A 21,053-nucleotide genomic window follows, 5' to 3' on the forward strand; every position below is an offset into this window, starting at 1 on the left:
TGGTCCTTGAGTTGCTCTTGTTTGGGCCTCTGTGCTTCCTGAGCTTATATGTCTATTTCCTTCACCAGATTAGAGAAGTTTTCCATCATTATTTCTTCAAATAGATTTTCAATTCCTTGCTCTTTTATCCTGTTGGTACTTCTATATTGCAAATGTTGGTACACTTGATGTTGTCCTAGAGGCCCCTTAACTATTCTCATTTTTTTGGATTCTTTTTTCTTTTTGCTGTTTTGATTGGGTGTTTTCTGCTACTTTATCTTCTAAATCGCTGATTTGATCCTCTGCTTCATGTAATCTACTCTTGATTCCTCCTAAGGTATTCTTCATTTCAGTTATTGTATTCTTCATTTATGACTAGTTTTTTTATGTTTTCTCTTTTCATTTTTATGTTTTTATCTCTTTGTTAAAGTTCTCACTGAATTCATATACTCTTTCCTATGTTCATTGAGCATCATCATTATCACCAGTATTTTGAACTCTACATATGTTAGATTGCTTGTCTCCATTTTGTTCTTTTTCTGGAACTTTTTTCTGTTCTTTCATTTGGGACATGTTTCTTTGTCTTCTCATTTTGGCTGCCTCCCTGTTTTTGTCTCTGTATTAGGTAGAGCTGCTGTGTCTTAGTAGAGTAGCCTTATGTAGTAGGTGTCCTGTGCGGCCCAGTGTAGTCTCCCTGGCTACGTGAGCCAGGTACTCTAAATATGTCCCCTGTACCGATTGTGTGTACCCTCCTGTTGTAGTTGAGCCTTGTTTGCTGTGTGCACGTCAGTGGGAGGGATTGACCCTCGGATTGATTGCTTGTGAGGACTGGCCGGTGACTACAGTGGAAGAGCTGTTGTGTAGGGGCTGACCCTACGGAGCAGGATTTGCTTTAGCAGCTTCTGATACCTTCACAGTCTGCCCTTTGGGTGTGTCATCCTCTGATGTGGCCCCTGATGGTGCATGCTGGCCCTGAGGTCTCCTGAGAAGGGCCTTACCACAGCCCCAAATCAGCCACAGCCAATACCCTGGCCTGGGCCACCTGGCATGAGCCACCAAGCAATCTTCAGATGGCCCCACCCATGCTGGGCCTGGAGGTGCCTTGAGAGGGTAAGCCATGAACCGAGGCCAGCTGCCGCTAGTGCCAGGCTTGGGGCTGCTCAGCTAGAGGTACTGGGCACACCGAGGCTAGATGCTGCTTGTTTGAGTTTTGTAAACCCTTGAGAGAATTTAGAAAAGTCCACAGCATGAGCCAAGACAGCTCATTTGTATGGAAAAGCTACAGGAAGTGACTTGAGTGAGCCCAAAAGTTGGGTAGGTTCTCAGGGAATCACCAGGGTAGGGTGACCAGTGTTAGTTAGTCAGGTTGATTGGCAGGCTTCTGTGTCTGCACGCTTGGAGGAGCGGAGCACCTAACGAAGGAACCATGGCCTCCACCAGCACTTCTGCCTGGAAGAAAGCTGCCCCTCCAGCCTTGCCCTGAAGTCAGACAATTCAGTTCCTTCCCATATGTTCCTGGCTCCTTTTGAACTGCTGTCGCAGTGCTAGAGCTCAGAGTGAGTGATTCCATTAGTGAGTCAGTCCACACGTGGGCCCTTTAAGAGGAATGCTTGGCACTCCAGCTGCCCTCCATCTTACTCAGCTACAGTCTTTGCTGATTTTTACATCCAGAAGTTGGACCTTCTCAGTGCTAGAACTGTGAGCTGGAGAGCTTGGTGTTGATCTGGGACTCCTTGCTTCTCAGGAGTCCTCCACAGCCTAGATATCCCTCCCAATGCTCAACTGTCATATGTGGGTATGGTACCAGCCCATTTTTCATCTCTACCACTCCTACACATCTGGAGGTGGCTTCTTCTGTATGTCCTTAGTTGTAGGACTTCTATTAAGCTAGGCCTCAGGAGATTTTCAATGATGGATGTTCTGTAGTTTAGTTGTAATTTTGATGTGGTAGTGAGAAAAGGCAAGCACAGCTTTATCTGCTCCACCAGTTTGACTCTGCCTCTAAGACTGACAGAGTTTTATATAGCTCACAGTCTCTTGGTTCTCCACAAGATGATCAAGGTCAGCTATTTTATTTTTCACTGTTGTCCCAGAATGTTTCATGAGTATTTTTGTGCACAAGTATCAGAGAAGCAATTCTTGGACAATAAAAATGTTCTTAACCTCAGGAGTTTAATGTGGTTCCAAATAACTTATTTTTGGAAAAGTATTTTTTATCCAAAATGGAAGATATTTGGAAACCTTGTCCCTGTAGTAGTTTAATGGAGGAAGGCAAATTATCTGCTTATTTATATAATAATCATTATATTTATGTATGGAATCCAAAGATATACCTTATCATTATTCAAAATTAAATAGAGCGAAGTACTTTTTCTATTGTTCAGTAATGGGAAATTGTGTACTGTAATTTTTCTTAGTAATGTTATATAATTTCAAGAGAAGAAGAAAGTATGTGATACTACAAATAAAAGGAATTTTAACACTTCTTAAACACTTCTTACCTGTGTTATTCTGTGTTTTAACCTTTAATTCTCACATGTCTATGAAGAAGTTACTGTTCTTGTCTCTGTTTTATTGATTAGGAAACTAAAACAGCAGGGTTAAGCATCTAGTCCATTGTTATTCCTCTGATTAGTGTAAGAGCTTAGATAGGGAAACCTAGACATTCTGGGCAAAGAGCAGATCATAGCACTAACTTAATGAACCAGTTGAGGCTTCCCCTTGTCTACTTGTATGAATCATTGATTTTTATAGTGGAGAAGATAATAGTGGATCACATGGGCCTAAACTGTCACTTAGAATTATAGAGACAAAGGAATTTAAACGGTTCTGATTCACAAAAACAGTAAGAAATGGTATTGCCAGGACCAGAACACAAGTTGAGTGAGTTCTAACTTTGTATTTTTTCCCCTTGGATCACAAAAATATATAAATTTTCTTGAATTATGTTTTGTATTTTTCTTGTTAGGGTCATTAGCAGCTGCCATCGATGTTTAGAGATAAATTTGTTCCTTAATAGTCTTTTGTTAATTTATAACATCAGAATATATCCTACCAAATGATGCTTAACATTCAGTTTTGTGAAAATTATTGACAGAATGTCTTAGAGCAGTAGCTCTTAACCTCATCAAACCCTACAAACCCTTGTTATGCAATATATTTTCTAAAATCCTTCCTTCAGATTCTGAAATAAAATTGTCAAATGACATAAATTTACAAATAAAATAACTACCTACAAACACGATTTCAAAAAAGTCAGTATAATTTTTCACATATAATGAAAGGAGAAAAAAAGGAAAGTAATTTATATATTTAAAATGCACTATATATATATTTAAAATACAAATACTTGGGACTACTGTGTGAGAATCTTCTTATTTAAAATGTAGTCCACAGATTAGCAGCATTAACATTAGTTAGGAAATATAATAAAATTTGTTTATAATAGCATCAAGATAGGAAATACGTAGAGATATAGTTGAAAAAAGATATGAAAGATCTGTTTATTGAAAAACTACAAAACATTTCTGAGAGAAATGAAAGAATATCCACATAAATGGAGAGAGATACCCTGGAATGGGTTGGAAGTCTTTATATTGCTAAGATGTCATTTTTCCCTAAAGTGATCCCAATCAAAATCTCAGAAAGCTTTTTAGTAGAAATTAATAAGCGGATTACACAATTCATATGGAAATACAAAGGACCTAGAATAGAACAGCCAAAACAGATCTGAAAAAGAACAAAGTTGGAGAACTGACACTAATTGAAGAATTACAGCTACAGTGTTAAGAGAATGTGGTGTTAGTAGAAAGATAAACAAATAGGTCAATGAAATAGAATAAAGAGTCCAGAAGTAAACCCGCACATGGATAACTGATTTTCAACAAAGGTTCAAAGTCAATTCAGTGAGGAGAATATGGTCCTGGAACAATTGGATATCCATTTGCCACCAAAAAACACTTTGATTTATTTCTTGTAACCATCTGTAAAAATTAACTCAAAATGGACCATATACCCAAACATAAATCTTAAACTATAAAGCTTCTAGAAAAAAACATAGGATAAAACTTTTGTGACTTTGGGTTAGGCAAAAGTTTCTTAGATGCAACATCAAAAGAACAATTCATAAAATAATAAATTAAATCTCACTGAAATTTAAAACTTCTCTTTACTAGACATTACTAATAAGAGAATAAAAGATAAGCCAGAGACTGGGAAAAAATATTTGCAATGATTATATCTGATAAAGGACTTGTATCCATGATATATAAAGAACTGTCAAAACTTAATAAGAAAACAGAACTCACTTTAAAAATAGGCAATAATTGGAACAGACACTTCAGCAAAAGTATATATGGCAAAGAATCACAAAAAGAGATGCTCAATATAAAGTCATTAGAGAAATGCAAATTAAGATGACAGTGATATATTGCTACATACTTACTAGAATGGTGAAGATGTGGGGGAATTGGAACTCTCACACAGTGCTGGTGGGAATGTAAGAAGCTACCGCCAGTTTGGAAAACAATTTGTCAGTTTCTTAAAGTAAACATACACCTACGTAATCTAGAGATTCCATTCCTAGGTGTTTATTCAAGAGAAAAGAAAGCATACATCCATACAAAAAGCAAATTGCACATGAATGTTCATAGCAGCCTTATATATAATAGCCCCAAACTGGGAACAACCCAGATATCTTATCAACAGAATAATGAATAAATAAATAGTGGTATCTATACAATGGAATATTACTCAGGAATAAAATGGAATGAATTATTGATATATACAGCAACATGAATGATCATCAAAATAATTATGCTGAATGAAAGAAGACAGACAACAAAAAATTGCATTCCGTATGACTCCATTCATATAAAATTCTAGGAGATGCAAAGTAACCTTTAATAATAGAAAGCTCAACGTTTGCATGGTGAGTGGGGATAGGGAGTGGGTAGATAGATGGAGAAATGACAAAGAAATTTTGGGGTTGATAAATATATTCATAATATTGATTATTGTTATTGTTTCATGGGTATCAGGCCTTATCAAAATATGCACTTTAAATATGTACAGTTTATTGGTTGTCAATTGTAACTCAGTAAAAATGGGGAAACAACTTGCAGAAGCATCCTTGACTTAATTTTTCATGTATCCCATCCAGTTGATAATTTCTGTTTTACTTCTCTGTCTCATATTCATATATTCTTCTTCGTTCTTTATGGCATTTTCATACTATAGACTTTTATTATTTCTTTTCTAGTCTTAATACTTGCAAATTCCTACAGTGGTCTTCTTCTTGTCTTTCTCCCTTCATTCTACTCTAAAAGTATACACAGCTATTAGAATTTTTTTACTGTTCCTGTCCCTCTTCTGCTCAGAATTTACAACTTTTATTTTGTTCAGAAGAATCTTCAAACTCCTTGTCATGATTCATAAGGCCACCCATGGTCTCTGAACCCCATTATGCTTTTCCAGTCTTTATAAACTTGATGTTCCAGACAAATTTAACTGTCATTTCCTCCTCATTACACAAGTCACTCTTTTCATCTACCTGTTTTTCTACTTATGCCTTATCTATCCTCTTCTTACTCCTTCCAGAGAAGAAAAGTAAGGCAAAGTAATTAAAATTTTTAAAGCAACTATAATTTTGTCTTATTAACATTATTCCATTGGTCCTTCCAGTTTCTTCTATCACCTACTTCCTGCCTTCACTCGCATTCTTATCCAGCTTAGATTCCACTAGGACCATCATTATTACATTCACCTATCACAAATATATCCTTCACCCCTATTTTATCCTTTTACATGATTAATGGTCTCTGGCTTAATGCAAAAAAAAAAAAAAAAGTGAATACTTCATTACTCATCTTACCTAAACTCTCATCAGTATTTGACGTATCTTTTCATGACTTGTTCTTCTCTTAATAGATATGACACAACACTCTTAGAGTTTCTTCGATTTTCTCAGTCTTTTATAGCTCAATTTCTTCTACTAGACGTCTGAAAGTTTGGGTTGTACTACCTTCTCATTCTGTGCTCTTTGTCCTAGACTATCTTATTCACTCTCTTAGCTTAAAATACCATATATATAGCCAACTCCCAAGTTTATATCTTGATCCCTGACTCAGTTTCTTAGTCTGAAACCTGTTGTACTGCCAAAGTAATGTTTTTAAAAGTAGAAATTATGGAGCTGGCATTTAAAGTTTAGTAGAAGTATAAATAAAGCAAAGAAACAAGAAGCAATGTGGTGTTTTGCGGGGGAAGGCAGTGGGGGAGTGAGGAGAGGGAGAATTATAAATAGGGTATCTTAAAAAACCCAATGCTAGAATTGTTAGGTCACAAGAAAATGGAAGCAGGAACTGGGAAGTAAGGAACTGAGAGAATTTGCTTCCAGTTTTTTCTTCTTTCAGTCCATTGTAGCTGCTGCTGCTTTATCTCAGTCTCCCCTTTTCTTTCTTTCCTTTCTCTCCTTCCTTCCTTTCTCACCTCCCTTCCTTCTTCTCTCCCATGCTCCCTCTCTCCTTCCATCCCTCTGTCCCTTCCTGCCTCTGTCCCTCTCTCCTTCCCTCTCCGTCCCTCTTTCCCCTCTCTTCTCTCCTTCCTCCCTTTTCTCTCTTCCCCTCCCCCTCCCCACTTTTTCTTTCTATTTAAATATTTCCTAGTTCTAAACACTCAATGGAGATGGTGAAAGATTCTTGACTTCCAAAATCCTAGGAGACAAGACTAGTTGACTCATTAACTTGTGGTCTGATCAACTCTACTGGGATGGTCTTGGCAGAGGCATGGATGTTGGACTAGACAGAGATCGTAAAGAGGAGTGGGTTGTCTAAGAAAGTTTGAGGAGTGGGGAAAAAATAGTTGGCCGTTTCTAGATGAGAGATTATGAATTTGTCTTGGTTTGAATCTCCTCAGTGATGTGATTTTTCTCCAGCAGTATTGAAGCATGCAAGAAGGAAAGTATAATGAAGCAGTCTTGGTTCGCTGGATTGGTTTGGCAGAAGGTTAATATTGCAAGGAAATTAAGAGTACTGATTTTTTTTTTTAAAGTTCAAATGATCAGGCACAGGGTCCATACTGGGTATCAAAAAAAGATATTGGAAGGGGGATAGGTACCCGGAGTGGGGATAGGGGCTGGTTGGGGAGTATAGGAAGGCGGGGTTGCAATGTCTTTGAATTTGAACTTCACTCAGCATGGAATAGGAAGGAACATTAAAGACCTAGAAGGATAGGAAGTTGTAGTCAGAAAATGAAAAAATGGAAACTCTGAGGCCAGATGGTTTTAATTGATGAAAAAAATCCATAGTATAGTCCTGGGAGTAAGAGCTATACTTTACTAAGCTTAATAATAATAAAAAAAATTTGTTATGCTCACAGCCCTAAAGTTTCACTAGCCGTAAATTAAATACATAAACCATTAAACAAGAATTTTTAGAAAAGTAAATGATAAACATTGTTCTTATGTCGAAATCCCTATTTAGATTTTTTCTTTATTTAAATTGGAATTATTGGGATGACATTGGTTAATAAAATCTATATAGGTTTCAAGCATATGATTCAATAACACATCATATATATATATATATATATATATATATATATATATACACATATATATATATATATATATATTGCGTTGTGCATTCACCACCCAAAGTTAAATTTCCTTCCATCACTATATATTTGAACCTTTTTAGATTTTGATTGATTGCCTCATAGATACCATAGTTAGGGTTAGGATCCACCTCTAAGCAGTAATTTTTTTACATTCCTACTGCTACTAAAGCCCCAGGCCTATTTTATAGTAGTAGCTTTTTTCCTAACGTTCCCTCTAAGTTGTACCAAAATATTTTTTAGTACATTCATTTTTGTAGCCAAACCTATATTCTTTATAATGTGAGCATATCCTCAAGGTAGAAGATCAGACAAATCAGATTGCAATCTTTTTCCTTTAGATCTCTTTATTCAAGCCATATACTTGTCAAGTTGCTAGAAACCTATTCCCAGGAGCTATTAGAAGTAGGGCAGGCAAAGGACAAGTGTATAGAAATAGATTAGTGATGAGCTGGAGCCAGTTGTGAAATTTTTAGGAATTTTGTAGGACAGTTATTTGTAAATAACAGCCATTATTAAAAATAAAAGCGTATATATTTATAATGAAATGAGTTATTATTAAAAACAAAGGTAATGAATACTTAAAGCTTTTTAATAATATTTTGCTGGTATCTATGTTCTGAAGGTTACTTATACCTAATATACTGTGTGGCGTAAATACTACACAACAGACTACTTTGAATCTCATTTCAACTCTGCATTCAGTTGTGTCACATCGGTAGCTTGAAACCAGCTGAGGTGGGGGGATTTACACCATAAACACTAGCACACTCTATAAATCAAGGCCTTTTCCTCAAAAAGCCAGTTGTTAAACAATTACCAGCACACCATAGGATATAGTAGCTTCTCAGGCTTCTCCCTTTATCTCAAAGACTTGGGGGGAAACTACCAAAATGAATGTCCTCGCCTTCTTGTAAGCCCATCCCTAACCTGTTCCAGCCTTATCTTTCCATTGGTCTTTTTATTCTGTTACTATATTTTTATTACCTACTTAAATCCTCTACTTTATGGGCCCTAGATGCCGGTCTTTTATCTCTAGTTCACGTTCTTCTAGAGTTGAATTTCATTTTGACCCTACCAGTATACCCATTTCCTCTAATTCTTGCCAGCCATAGAAATTAGAGCTTTAGAAATTGCTACTGTTGAATAAAGAATAATATATGAAACAGAATGACAACATAGTTTTATTTTTTCTGTTGGCAGTTTTTTTTGGTCATACACTTTTTTTGAAAATTAAGTTTATCGAGGTAACATTGGTTAATAACATATAAATTTCTGGTATGCAACATTATAATTCATTACCTGTATACTCTATTGCATGCTCACCACACAAAATCCAGTATCCTTTCATTAGCAAAATTTGACACCCTTTTACCCAATTCGCCCTACCCCACCTACCTCCTTTCCCTTTGGTAACCACCATTTTGTTGTCTATATCTATGAGATTTTTTTTTCTTTTTATTTATTCGTTTGTTACTTTTTGCTTTATATTCCACATACGAGTGAAATCATGGATTTTGTTCTTTTCCATCTGATTTATTTCACTTTGCATAATACTGATTGTATTTGATCCATCCATGTTGTCACAAATGGCAATATTTTGTCTTTTATGGCTGTGTAGTATTCCCATTGCGTGAATGTGTGTGTGTGTGTGTACACACCACATATTCTGTATCCCATCATCCGTGGACGGGCATTTAGTTTGTTTCTGTGTCTTGGCTATTGTAAATAATGCTGCAATGAACAAAGGAGTATATAGATCTTAATGAATTTGTTTTTATATTTATTTTGGGAGTAAATACCCAGAAGAGGAATTCCTGGTTCATACGGTGGTTCTATTCCAAATTTTTAAAGGAACCTCCATACTATTTTGCATAGTGGCTGTACCAATTTACATTCCCACCAACAGTGTAAGAAGATTCCCTTTTCTCTACATTCTTTCCAACACTTGTTGATTCTTCTCTTTTTGATAATAGCCACTCTAACAGGTGTGAGGTGATGTCTCATTGTGGTTTTGATATGCATTTCCTTAGTAACTAGTGATGTTGAACATCTTTTCATATGTCTGTTGGCCACATGTATGTCTTCCTTATAAAAATGTTTATTCAGATCCTTTGCCCATTTTTTAATCGGATTGTTTTTTGTTACTGAGTTGTATGAGTTCTTTATTTTGTTGGATATTAATCTCTTATCAGAAGGATCATTTGCAAGTATCTTCTTCCATTAGGTTGGTTGCCTTTTTGTTTTGTTGATAATTTCTTTTGCTGTGCAGAGCTTTTTAGTCTGATGTAGTCCCATTTGTTTATTTTTGGTTTTGTTTCCCTTGCCTTTGGAGTCAAATTCACAAAAACACTCTGGGACCAATGTCCAGAAGCTTAGTGCCTGTGTTTTCTACATATTTTATTGTTTCACATCTTGCATTCATAACTTTAATACATTTCAGTTAATTTTTGTGTATGTTGTGAGATAGTGGTCTAGTTTTATCCTTTTGAATATGACTGTCCAATTTCCCCAGTACCATTTATTGAAGAGACTTTTCTTTCTTCATTGTATATTTTTGGCTCCTTTGTCATAAATTACATGCCCTTCTATGTGTGGGTTTATTTATGAAGTCTCAATTCTGTTTCATTGGACTCTGTTTCACTTTTTCTGCCAATAGCATACTGTTTTGATTACTGTAGCTTTGTAGTTTAGTTTAAAATTGGGATGTGTGATACCTCCAGATTTGTTTTGTTTTGTTTTTCCTTAGGATTGCTTTGGCAATGTGGGATCTTTTTAGGTTCCATACAGGTTTGAGGATTTTCTGTCAAAAAATTATATTAGAATTTTAGGGATCACATTGAATCTGTATATTACTTTAGGTAATATGAACATTTTAAATGTTAATTCTTCCAATCCATGAGCACAATATCTTTCAATTTTTTTATCTTCTCTAAATTCCTTCAACAATGTCTTATAGTTTTCAATGTACAGGTACTTCATCTCCTGTATTAAATTTATTCCTAGGTATTTTATTCTTTTTGTTATGTTGTAAATTGGATTGTTTTCTTTATTCCTCTTTCTGATATTTCGTTAGTATATAGAAGCCATTCACTAAGAGCCCCGTGGTCCTGGACTTTTGTTTTTTGGGAGTTTTTTGAATACTATTTCAATTTTCTTAATAGTAATCAGCCTATTCAAGTTTTCCAATTCTTCACGGTTCTGTCTAGAAAGATATGTTTCTAAGAATTTGTCCGTTTCTGCTAAGTTGTCTAATTTGTTGGTCTATAGTCTTTCATTGCATTCTTGTATAATACTTTGTATTTCTGTAGTATCTGTTGTAACTTCAATTCTTTTATTTCTGATTTTATTTGTCTTCTCTCTTTTTTCCTTAGTGAGTTTAACTAAAGGTTTGTCAATTTTACCTTTTCAAAGAACCAGCTCTTTGCTTCATTAATTGTCTCTGTTGTTTTTTCCTATTATTTATTTATTTATGCTCTGATTTTTATTATTTCTCACCTTCTGCTAACTTTGGGCTTCATTTGTTCTTCTTTTGCTAACTCCTTAAGGTGTGAAGTTAGATTGTTTATTTGAGATTTTCCTTATTTCTTGAAATAGGCTTGCATTGCTCTAAACTCGCTCTTCGTACCACTTTTGCTGCATCCTAGAAATTTTGGTGTGCCATATTTTCATTTTCATTTGTCTTTTACCCAATAGTTGTTCAGGAGCATGTTGATTAATCTCCACATATTTGTTGTATTTTTTCCAGCTTTCTACCTGTAGTTAATTTCTAGTTTGGTTATAATAGACTCTTATTATGATTTAAATCTTCTTAAATTTATTGAGACTTGTTTTGTGTCTCAATATATGGTCTGTCCTTGAGAGTGTTCCATGTGCATTTGAAAAGAATGTGTATTCTGTTGTTTGGGATGGAAAGTTCTATAAATATCTAAGTCCATCTGCTCTAATGTGTCATTTAAGGCTAATGTTTCCATGTTGATTTTTGGCTAGATGATCTATCCATTGATGTAGTGGGATATTAAAATCCTCTACTATTATTTTTATACTGTCAGTTTCTCCCTTTCAGTCTGTCAGTAATTGCTTTATATATTTTCATGCTCCTAGGTTGTGTGTGTGTGTGTATAATATTATATTATATTATATCATATTATATTATATTATATTATATTATATTATATTATATCTTGGTGGATTTTCCCCTTTATCACTATAAAATGTTCATCTTTGTCTCTTTTACCTTTTTTGTCTTGAAATCTTTTGTTTGATATAAGTATGACTGCATCTGCTTTATTCTGGGTACCATTTGCTTGGAGTACTATCTTCCACCTCTTTACATTAAACCTTTGTTTTTGTAGCTGCAGAGGGTCTCCTGAAGGCAGCATATAGTCAGGTCTTGCTTTAATCCATTTTGTACTCTGTGCCTTTTGACTGGTAAGTTCAGACCATTTACATTCAGGTTGATTATTGATTATGAGGACTTACTGTAGCTATTTTATCTTTTGTTTTCTGGTTGCTCTGTTTATCTGTCGTTACCTTTCTCTTGTGTTCTGTCTGATATTTTTGTTTGATGGTTTTCTATGACTTTTTTCTCTCTCTCTCTCTTTTTTTTTTTTTCATGTTTCTTATCTCAGCTCTGGATTTTTGTTTTGTAGTTATCATGAGGTTTGTATAAAGCATCTCAGATAAAATAGTCCTTTTTATTTTCTGATAGCAGCTTATCTTTATTCACCTATTGAGTTCCATCCTTTTCTTCCACCCCTTTTATATTTTTGTCACAAATTATCCCTTTTTATGTTGTGTGTTTATTACCAAATTGCAATAGCTATTGTTATTTTAATACTTTATTCCTTTTAACCTTTGTGTTGTAATTAAATGTTTAATACCCTGTTCTGCAATAGAGTTGCAATTTCCTGTTTCTGTTTGTCTCTTTGTCACCTTACTCAAAGTTTTGTGTACTTTTCGTCTTTTTGTTTCAGGTAGAAGAACTCCTTTCATAGTTTTATGTATAATTTAGGTCTTGTGTTGATAAATTTCCTCAGTTTTTTTTTTCTTTGGTTTGGGAACACCTTTATTTCTTCTTCATATCTAAAGGGCAATTTTTCTAGATATATTATTCTTGGCTGGTGATTTCCCTCCTTCAAAACTCTGACAATATCATTCCACTTTGTCCTGGCCTGTAGTGTTTCTGAGAAATCCGATGATAACATGATGTTTCCCTTGTAGGTTACTGTCTTTTTCCCCCTGGCAGCCCTGAGAATTTCTTTTCTTTTTTATTTTTATCATTAGCTTTTGTCATTTTTAATAATATGTCCCGGAGAAGGTCTTTTGAGTTCTGTTAGCTTCTTTTACATTAATGTTCAGATCTTTTCCTAGGTTTGGAAAGTTCTCATCAATAATATTTTGAATAGGCTGTCTGTTCCCTTCTCCCTCTCTTGTCCTCCTGTGATACCCATTAATTTTATGTTGCTCTTTCTAATGGAATCAGATAGTTCTTATAGAGTTCTTTAAAAACTCTTCTATCTGAATCATTTCTAGGTTTCTACTTTTGAGCTCACTCATTATCTCTTCCATATGATCTTCTCTGTTTCCAGTCCTTTCTAATGCATTCTTCATTTCATTTGTTGAGTACTTCATCTCATTTATTGAGTTCTTCAACATAAGAATCTCTTTTTGGTTCTCTTTTACAGTTTTAATCTCTTTGGTAATGTTTCTGTTCATTAATTTTATTCCTGAGCTCATCGAATTGCCTTTCTGAGTTTTCTTATACTAGGTTGAGTTCCTTCATCACTACAAACTTGAATTCTCTGTCATTTAAATCACGGTCTCCCTTAAGTTTAGTTTCTGGAGAATTGTTGTTTTCTTTCTGTGTTACCATGTTTCCTTGGTTGTTCATGGTACTGATGTAGTGCTTCTCTGCCTGCATATTTGAGGTAGTACACTCTTTTCTTGTTTAGATACTATTTTGATCTTATCAATTCAGCAGGTTGATAACTAGAGTTTGTTTTCCAGTAGATGGTGCTCAAGTTTTTGTTTTCTCTTGTGCTACTTATGCCTCTGGGGTTGCCTTGAGGCGGAGGGGGGACATCACTGTAGTTATGGAAATTGACACCTGGGCGACCTGAGTGGTGGGCCTTTTAGCCATTTTTGGGATACCTCCATCTGGGGGCGCCACTACTGTTGGGTAGATATGTCAGATGGAGGAGGAACCTAGTTTTTGAGTCCCCTGTGCTTCCAAGGGCCCTTGTTCCTTATGGCTGCAGGCACCACTGTGCTGTAGTCTGGCGGCCATAGAAGCATCTCCTTCGCATCTAGCATGTTTCTTTGCAGTGTAAGGAATGGGAAATGGATCCAGATTCTTGGGCACCTATGCTGCTTATGCCTCTCTTAAACTCCACTAGACTGTAGTGGCACTGCACCCCAATTCTTCCAGTGTTAACAAGTTAGCTGAGGCCATAGCAAGCTCAACACTGTCCCTGTCCTTCCCCTTGTCCTGCCTCTCCTATGCATCTCAGTATGCCCACCTTTACAGTACCCATGTGTAGATTTCTCAGGTATGTTTGTGTGTTGAGGAGAGGAACCTTTATTGGATTATAGATTTCCAACTTGTTGTAAATTTAAGGGGAGATAGAAAGCAGTCTTCTCACTCTGCCAAGACATTGACATACTCCTTATGACAACTTTTTAATATGACAATATATTCTATTTCCCTTTTACAAATTAATAGAATCAACTCTTTTAAATTAAAAAAAAATAGTGATTTGATGTCATCAGTTCAGCAGGTTGATTCATTTCAACAGTTAGGACTTCTTTTGGCTTCAAGAAACAGAAAAGTAAACAGAAAAGGTGACTGCTACTGTTGAATCTGCAGCTAGACAGAAGCCTCTAAGATCCTCTTGGCCTTTCTTTCAGGGTCAAATGAGGCTCCTACAGATCCAAACTTAATGCCTGCATTTACAGCAGAAAGGAGGAGGCAGAACAGTTTCAGTAGACCTGTGTTTACATGTGCCATGGCTGTACCTGGATCCAAGGAGTCTGGGAAAGTAAATATTTAGTTTAGCCAATAATTAGTAGTGTTACGCTTTATAATAAAGGAAGACAAGTGAGCATAGATTGGAGTTAAGTGACTATAGATCTCTACATAGTACATGACTATAGACTTCTACATAGTACAGTATTTTACCCCATATACTTAAACCTAATGCATTGACACAAAATTAAAAGGTGAAAACATAACTAATATATATTGTATAGTTCCCAAAGAAATTTATTAAGCTTTGTTCAGTCTTTGTGAAGAAGTAATGAATTTAGAAACTAGACTAGGTGTTTTGACACAATTATTGTTGTATTTAATATTATCCCCATTTTTACAAATTTAAGAAACTGAGGCAGAGGTTAAGCAATTTGTTCCAGAGCACAAAATTTTGGTAAATAGGTGGGCCAAGTTTAGATTCTGGTATTTTCTCCATATCAAAATGCAGGAAAATGTTTATAAATAGACACGAATTAGACTTTTATGGAAATGATGATATTTGATAGTAAGGAAACTTAAGTACAAACATGCAAAAGGTGGCAAGTGTTATGTGTCTGTCATATCTATTTAATGGAGGAGCTGGAGCCCTATAGGTCTTCTAGTAGACAACATACTGGGATAATAATAGATAACATTTAACAAGTGCTAACTACATGTATTTTGCTTGTACTGATCCATTTAATTCTCATAACAACCTTTATGAGCTATTATGTTTAGATGAATAAACTGAAATAGAGAAGCCAAGTTGCAAACCTGATCTAGTATGTAGCTGACCTAGAGTTGAACCCAGGCACTTTTACTCTTGCGGCTACACTGTCAACCATTATACCGTATACACTCTCGTAATAACTGATTTGTGTAAGAGAGGACGAGGATTTTTCAGGTTGATTTTTATCTGGTTCTAATCAATCTTGGTAGAATTTCTCCTTGTCTAGTTAAATAAGAGAAGTTAAGCAAAATATGGTATAGAATTTCACCAATAAAACAAATACTTAAAGTATCATTTTGAAAGGCAATATATGGCGACTTTAAGAATCCCGAAATCAAATCTTTCAAACAAAACTGATAATAACCCCTTTTCAACTCATGATAACTGGTTACATCTTTATAATTTTAAGAACTACCATAGAGTATCGATCCCGAAATTGAAATAATAATGCAGCAAATGAGTATGTGAAAATAATCCCACACAGTTGGAAATTATACAGCTCAGAACTTCACAATGAATCATACTCTTGGAAGACTATTTCATTTTTTCCCAGAGTCTGTCAACAGAAGGATGTACAATGTGATGTAGTTTTCATGTTTCGGCTTTAACATCTGCTGCATGGCGGCTCAATATATTCCTGTCTAAGGAAACATCTATAAATATTGGTAAAGATTTCCTTTTTACTTTTGTTCCCAGGCTGTTTATCTCTGTATTCGTTCTTCTGGTCATACTGTACAGTATTTCTGGGTGATCTGGTGGTCAGTTTTCCTAGGATTCGACCTTCTTAGGATTCAACCTAATGCCATAGAATTCTTAGGAGTCTGCCAGGACAAAGAGTTTTTCAAAGCCAGATTCTCTCACCACTGCTGAGATTGGCTCTTTTCTACTCTCTTGTTTTCCCACTTATCCAAACACTACTAACTCTTTAACAACAGTATGAACCAGTATTTTAAATGAGCGGTTATTTAACCAATTCTTTTTAATTTTGTCACATTTCATGAATCCTGTGGGAGAATTAAGAGAAAATTTACAAAAAAATTTGAGTGTGGTACTGTGTAAATTTTTAAAAAATAGAGAAGATAATAAATATAAAAGTTGGCAGTAGATATGTCAACACAACTTGATTGACATTTCAGCAGAATAAATTATTGAGAGGTAAAAATTAATAACTTGCATGCGTAGCTTGGTATCAGACTAAATATTTTAATTGGCTTAGAAACATATGGGAAATTAAAAGCTAAAACTGAAAAAACAGACTTAGGTTTTAGACAAATAAAACACATAACTCTACATACTCATAGCAACAGATTGTTTTATTATTTGTTTGTGTAATTGGCATTGTCTGTGATTTAGAGTCTTGGAATAATAGAATCATTTGGGAAGGACTGTGGAGTACATTACTGGAATTGAATTGGCAGTGTTCACACACTGATCTGATCTCTGGTTTAGAATCCTCTCTTTGCTGCTTTTTTTTTTCCCCCCTTAGGTGGGACTCTTCCCTGGACACTGTGTTGAGTTAATTAATCAGAAAATTCCCCAGTCAGTGACCAACTCAGTGCCAAAACCAGGTGAGTACACTTTTTCATTAGCATGGTTATTTCGTCAACTGCTTCAAGATACAGATTTCCTCTTACAGTAAGCACATAGCTTGTTTTGCTCTTCTTTGTATTTACTGACATATTATGCGTTCTTAATTTTATGTGGTTTCGATTTTTAATATATTCTTATTTCTCTATTGATTATTTCACAAAAGTTTACATGCATTCAAAATTTTCAACAGTATTAAAAAACTGTTCCATTAAGCTTTGTCATTATTTTTTACAGTTATGTAGTAGGAATATAGCTTATTAATCAATAAAATAATAAAAGAAAAATAGCAATTTTAAAGAACTGACATGGAGCTAGTAGATTAGCTGAAAATTAATAGATGAAGGGAATGTGTATTTTATTGGTGCCTATGAATATCAAAACTATTTTAAACAGTATTTCTTATTACTTATATAGTATATTTATAGTGTTATAAAAATATGTGGAATAGTTTACAAATAACTAAAGCAATGTTACAGTTTCAAGAAAATGGACATTTTTGTTTCTTTTGAGTGATTTAATTTTTGCAAATTTTGTAGAATATCTAGTCTGGAACTTTTTAATGTGATGGAAAGTTTTCAAAAGAAAATAAAAACAAAAACTAAAAGGTTATAGAGGGGAGAGGAAATAATCAAATTTATTTTCCTAGTTGTATTACATTCCCTGTGCTCTACCCTGCCATTCTCTATCTCTCCCCCCTCGCCCCCACCCCGCAATAAAAGAAAAAGAAAAACTTTCTGGACCTCAATTTGTTTGTTTTCCTTAATGTATATTCTAGGTTTAGGATCTCTGTAAGAATTAGGAAAAACAAAGTTTATTCTTATTTAGTACTTTCCCCCCTCTGTCCTCAAAGTATTTGATAAATGAGCAGTTGTTTAACCAATTCATTTTAATTCTGCCATTTTCCATGAATCCTGTGGAAGAATTAAGAGAAAATTTACAAAAAAATTTGAATTTGTTCTTTTGTAGGTTTTTAAAAAATCATAGAGAAGATAATAAATATAAAAGTTGTCAATAGAGATGTCAGCACAGCTAGATTGACATTTCAGCAGTATTTAGGTAAAAGTAAAGGATAATAACTCCTTTCAAAGCTTATTTCTTCATAGAAGGTTAAGAAGTCAGTGCTTGTTCCAGTTTTTTCTCATAGGAATTTAAAAATTTTAGACAGACTACCTTTATTGTTAAGTAGAGAACAATACTTCAAAACAGTGTTCTCTGCAGTTCTACTTAAGTCAGGATTCTTAGTTTTTTATAAGGCATTTTTGTCCTCAATTAAATCCCCCTTAGTAGAGTAAATTTATTACAAAGACTTCTTCAATGGGTACTTGGTCAGTAAGTGTCCATTAGTGGTTCTGATGACTCTAGGTTTCTTTCCTTTTTTAATATGGCATCAGTAACTTAAAAAAAGAATCCTGTAACCATGAGGAGACATTGTCCCAAACAGCTACAAATCTGCTTTCCCTATTAGAGTTCCCTGTTCTGAACATTTCACATCAGTGGAATCTTCTAATATGTGGTCTTTTGGGATTGGCTTCTTTCACTTAGCATAATGTTTTTAAGGTTCATTCATGTTTCAGCACTTCATCCTTTTTATGGCTCAATAGTATTCCATTGTGTGGATATAGCATATTTTATTTATCCATCCATTTCAGGTTGTTTCCATTGGCTGTTATGAATAATGCTGCAATGAACATTCATGTACAAGTTTTTAAGTAGATATGTTTTTATCTCCTAACATATCTAGGAGTAGAATTGCTGGATCATATGGTAATTCTGTTTAACCTTTTGAGGAACTGCCAGAGTGCTTTATAAAGTAGGTGCACCATTTTACAATGCTACCGCGATGTACGAGTTCCAGTTGCTCCATGCCTTTGTCATTGTTGTTTTGATCATTACCATCTTAGTGGGTATGAAGTGATATATCTTTGTGGTTTTGATTTGCATTTCCCTGGTGGTTAATAATGTTGAGCATTGTTTCATGTGCATATTACCCATTTGTATATCTTTGGAGAAATGTCTATTCAGATTTTTTGCCCATTTTTTAATTGGGTTATTTGTCTTTTTATTGAGTTTTAAGTGTTCTTTATATATTCTAGATACAAGTTCTTTATCAGATAATGTGTCTTGCAAATATTTTCTCACATTCTGTAGGTTATCTTTCCCTTTCTTGATGATGTTCATTGAAACATAGAAGTTTGTACTTTTGATGTTCAATTTATTTATTTATTTTTTGGTCTTGTGTTGTTGGTGTCTTACCTAAGAAGGCTTTGCTTAACTCAAGGTCAAGATTTATTTCTAAATACTCTTCTAAGAAGTTTAAAAGATTATTTCGTCCCCATTAAATTGTCTTCACTCCCTCGTAGAAAATCAATTGACCTTAGACATTTGAATTTATTTCTGGACTTTCAATTCTATTCCATTGACCTATATGTCTGTTCTTAGGCCTGTCTTGATTACTGTTGCTTTGTAGTAAAATTTGCAATCGACAAGTCCTACTTTATTCTTATTCAGGATCGATTTGACTTTTTTGGGTCCCTCATAATTCCATGTCTCCATGTTTGTTTAGAATCAGTTTCTTCATTTTTACAAAGAAGTCAGCTGAGATTCTGATAGAGATTATATTAAATCTGTATGTCAATTTAGGAAGTGTTACCATTTTATCAGTATTTCTTAAATCTTCTAATTCATGAACATGGGATGTTTTTCCATATATTTAGACTTTATTAATTTTGGTAAACGTTTTGTGGTTTTCAGAGTATAAGTTTTGCATTTTTGTTAAATTTATTTTTATTATTTTTGATGCTATTATAAATGGAACTTTTTTAAATTTCATTTTTTATTCATTGCAAGTGCATAAAAATACAATTAATTTTTATATATTAATCTTATATCTTGAAATCTTGTTGAAATGTTTATTCTAGTAGTTTTTCTAGTGGATTCCTTTGGATATTCTATATACAAGATCATGTCATCTGTGAATAGAAATATTTTTACTTCTTCCTTTCCAATCTGGATGTTTTTAAAATTTCTTTTTCTTACCCAGTTGCTTTAGAAAGAATCTCTAATACAGTGTTGAATAGAAGTTTCAAGAATGGGCGTCTTTGTCTTGTCTCTGAACTTAGGAGGAAGCATCCAGTCATTCACCATTAACTAAGATGTTAGCTGTAGGTTTTTGTGGATGCTTTTTATCGGATTGAGGAAGTATCCTTCAATTCTTAGTTTGTTGAGTGATTTTATCATAAAAGGATGGTGAATTTTTTCAATTACTTTTTATCAACCTATTGAGATGATCATGGATTTTTGTGGTCACTATTTTGAAGTTATTAAAATTTAATATAAAAATTTATTATGATTTCTTCATTATTTTATACATTCCCGCTGTATTAGCCTAACTTATTAGTTATTAGTCCTTATATTTGATAATTTGCCTCAGAGATGTACTGTAAACTGTTTTTAAAAATTAGCTTAATATTGATATTAGACTATATCAAATACTTTCTCATGTTTTGAATTGCGATAATCTCTAGAAGCTTTTAAAACTTGAGAAAGTTAATCAATTATTGATATTTCTAGAAAATTGTTTCTATTAGTAGACCTGTATGGCATTGTTAATTCTAAATTAGTAATGACATATAATGACAGCACCCCTTCAAAAACTAATATTTTATCTTTTGTGAGCAGCATTGCAAGTTTGGTATAGGGAAATGTACATTCTTAATAAATTTTGTAAAGGATAATGTGAATTCTATCAGCCTCAGGCTTGTTTCACACTTTAAAAATGTCTTTGCCTACAGTATAAACAACTTGAATGTTCTATTTATTTTTAACATTGCCATCTGTCACTGTTAGATGCCAAATCTGAAAGATGCAGCTATAGTTTGAGACTGAAATTTAAAGCTCTCTATATTATTACACAACAAGAGCAATAGGAAAAAAATTCCCTTTGGAGCTCTTCTTAATGCTCTCAATATATTCCATTTATTTATGCATATAAAAATAAAATTAATGAGTTACCATGTCCTGCTTGGAGTTTACTGAGAAGTTGGATCTATTTATTAATTTCTTTCTTCAAGTTTTTAATGTTCTCAGCTATTATCTCTGAAGATACTTATTTTGGCAATTCTCTGTCCCTCCTTT

At 34.2% G+C, this 21,053-nt stretch overlaps 1 protein-coding gene across 5 annotated transcripts in view; it reads left to right on the plus strand.

The window, feature by feature from the left end:
• ARHGAP32 (Rho GTPase activating protein 32) overlaps positions 1–21,053 on the plus strand; it is a 277,299-nt gene that overhangs the window by 189,556 nt on the left and 66,690 nt on the right. For all 5 annotated transcript variants that reach the window (XM_039872712.1, XM_039872714.1, XM_039872716.1 and 2 more), the window contains one exon: positions 16,816–16,897. In XM_039872712.1, the coding sequence (XP_039728646.1) occupies positions 16,816–16,897 (82 nt within the window). The remainder of the gene's footprint in view (positions 1–16,815; positions 16,898–21,053) is intronic.

The sequence above is a fragment of the Pteropus medius genome, unplaced genomic scaffold (assembly GCF_902729225.1).
Source record: "Pteropus medius unplaced genomic scaffold, Ma_sr-lr_union100, whole genome shotgun sequence".
In the NCBI taxonomy this organism is placed as follows: Eukaryota; Metazoa; Chordata; class Mammalia; order Chiroptera; family Pteropodidae; genus Pteropus; species Pteropus medius.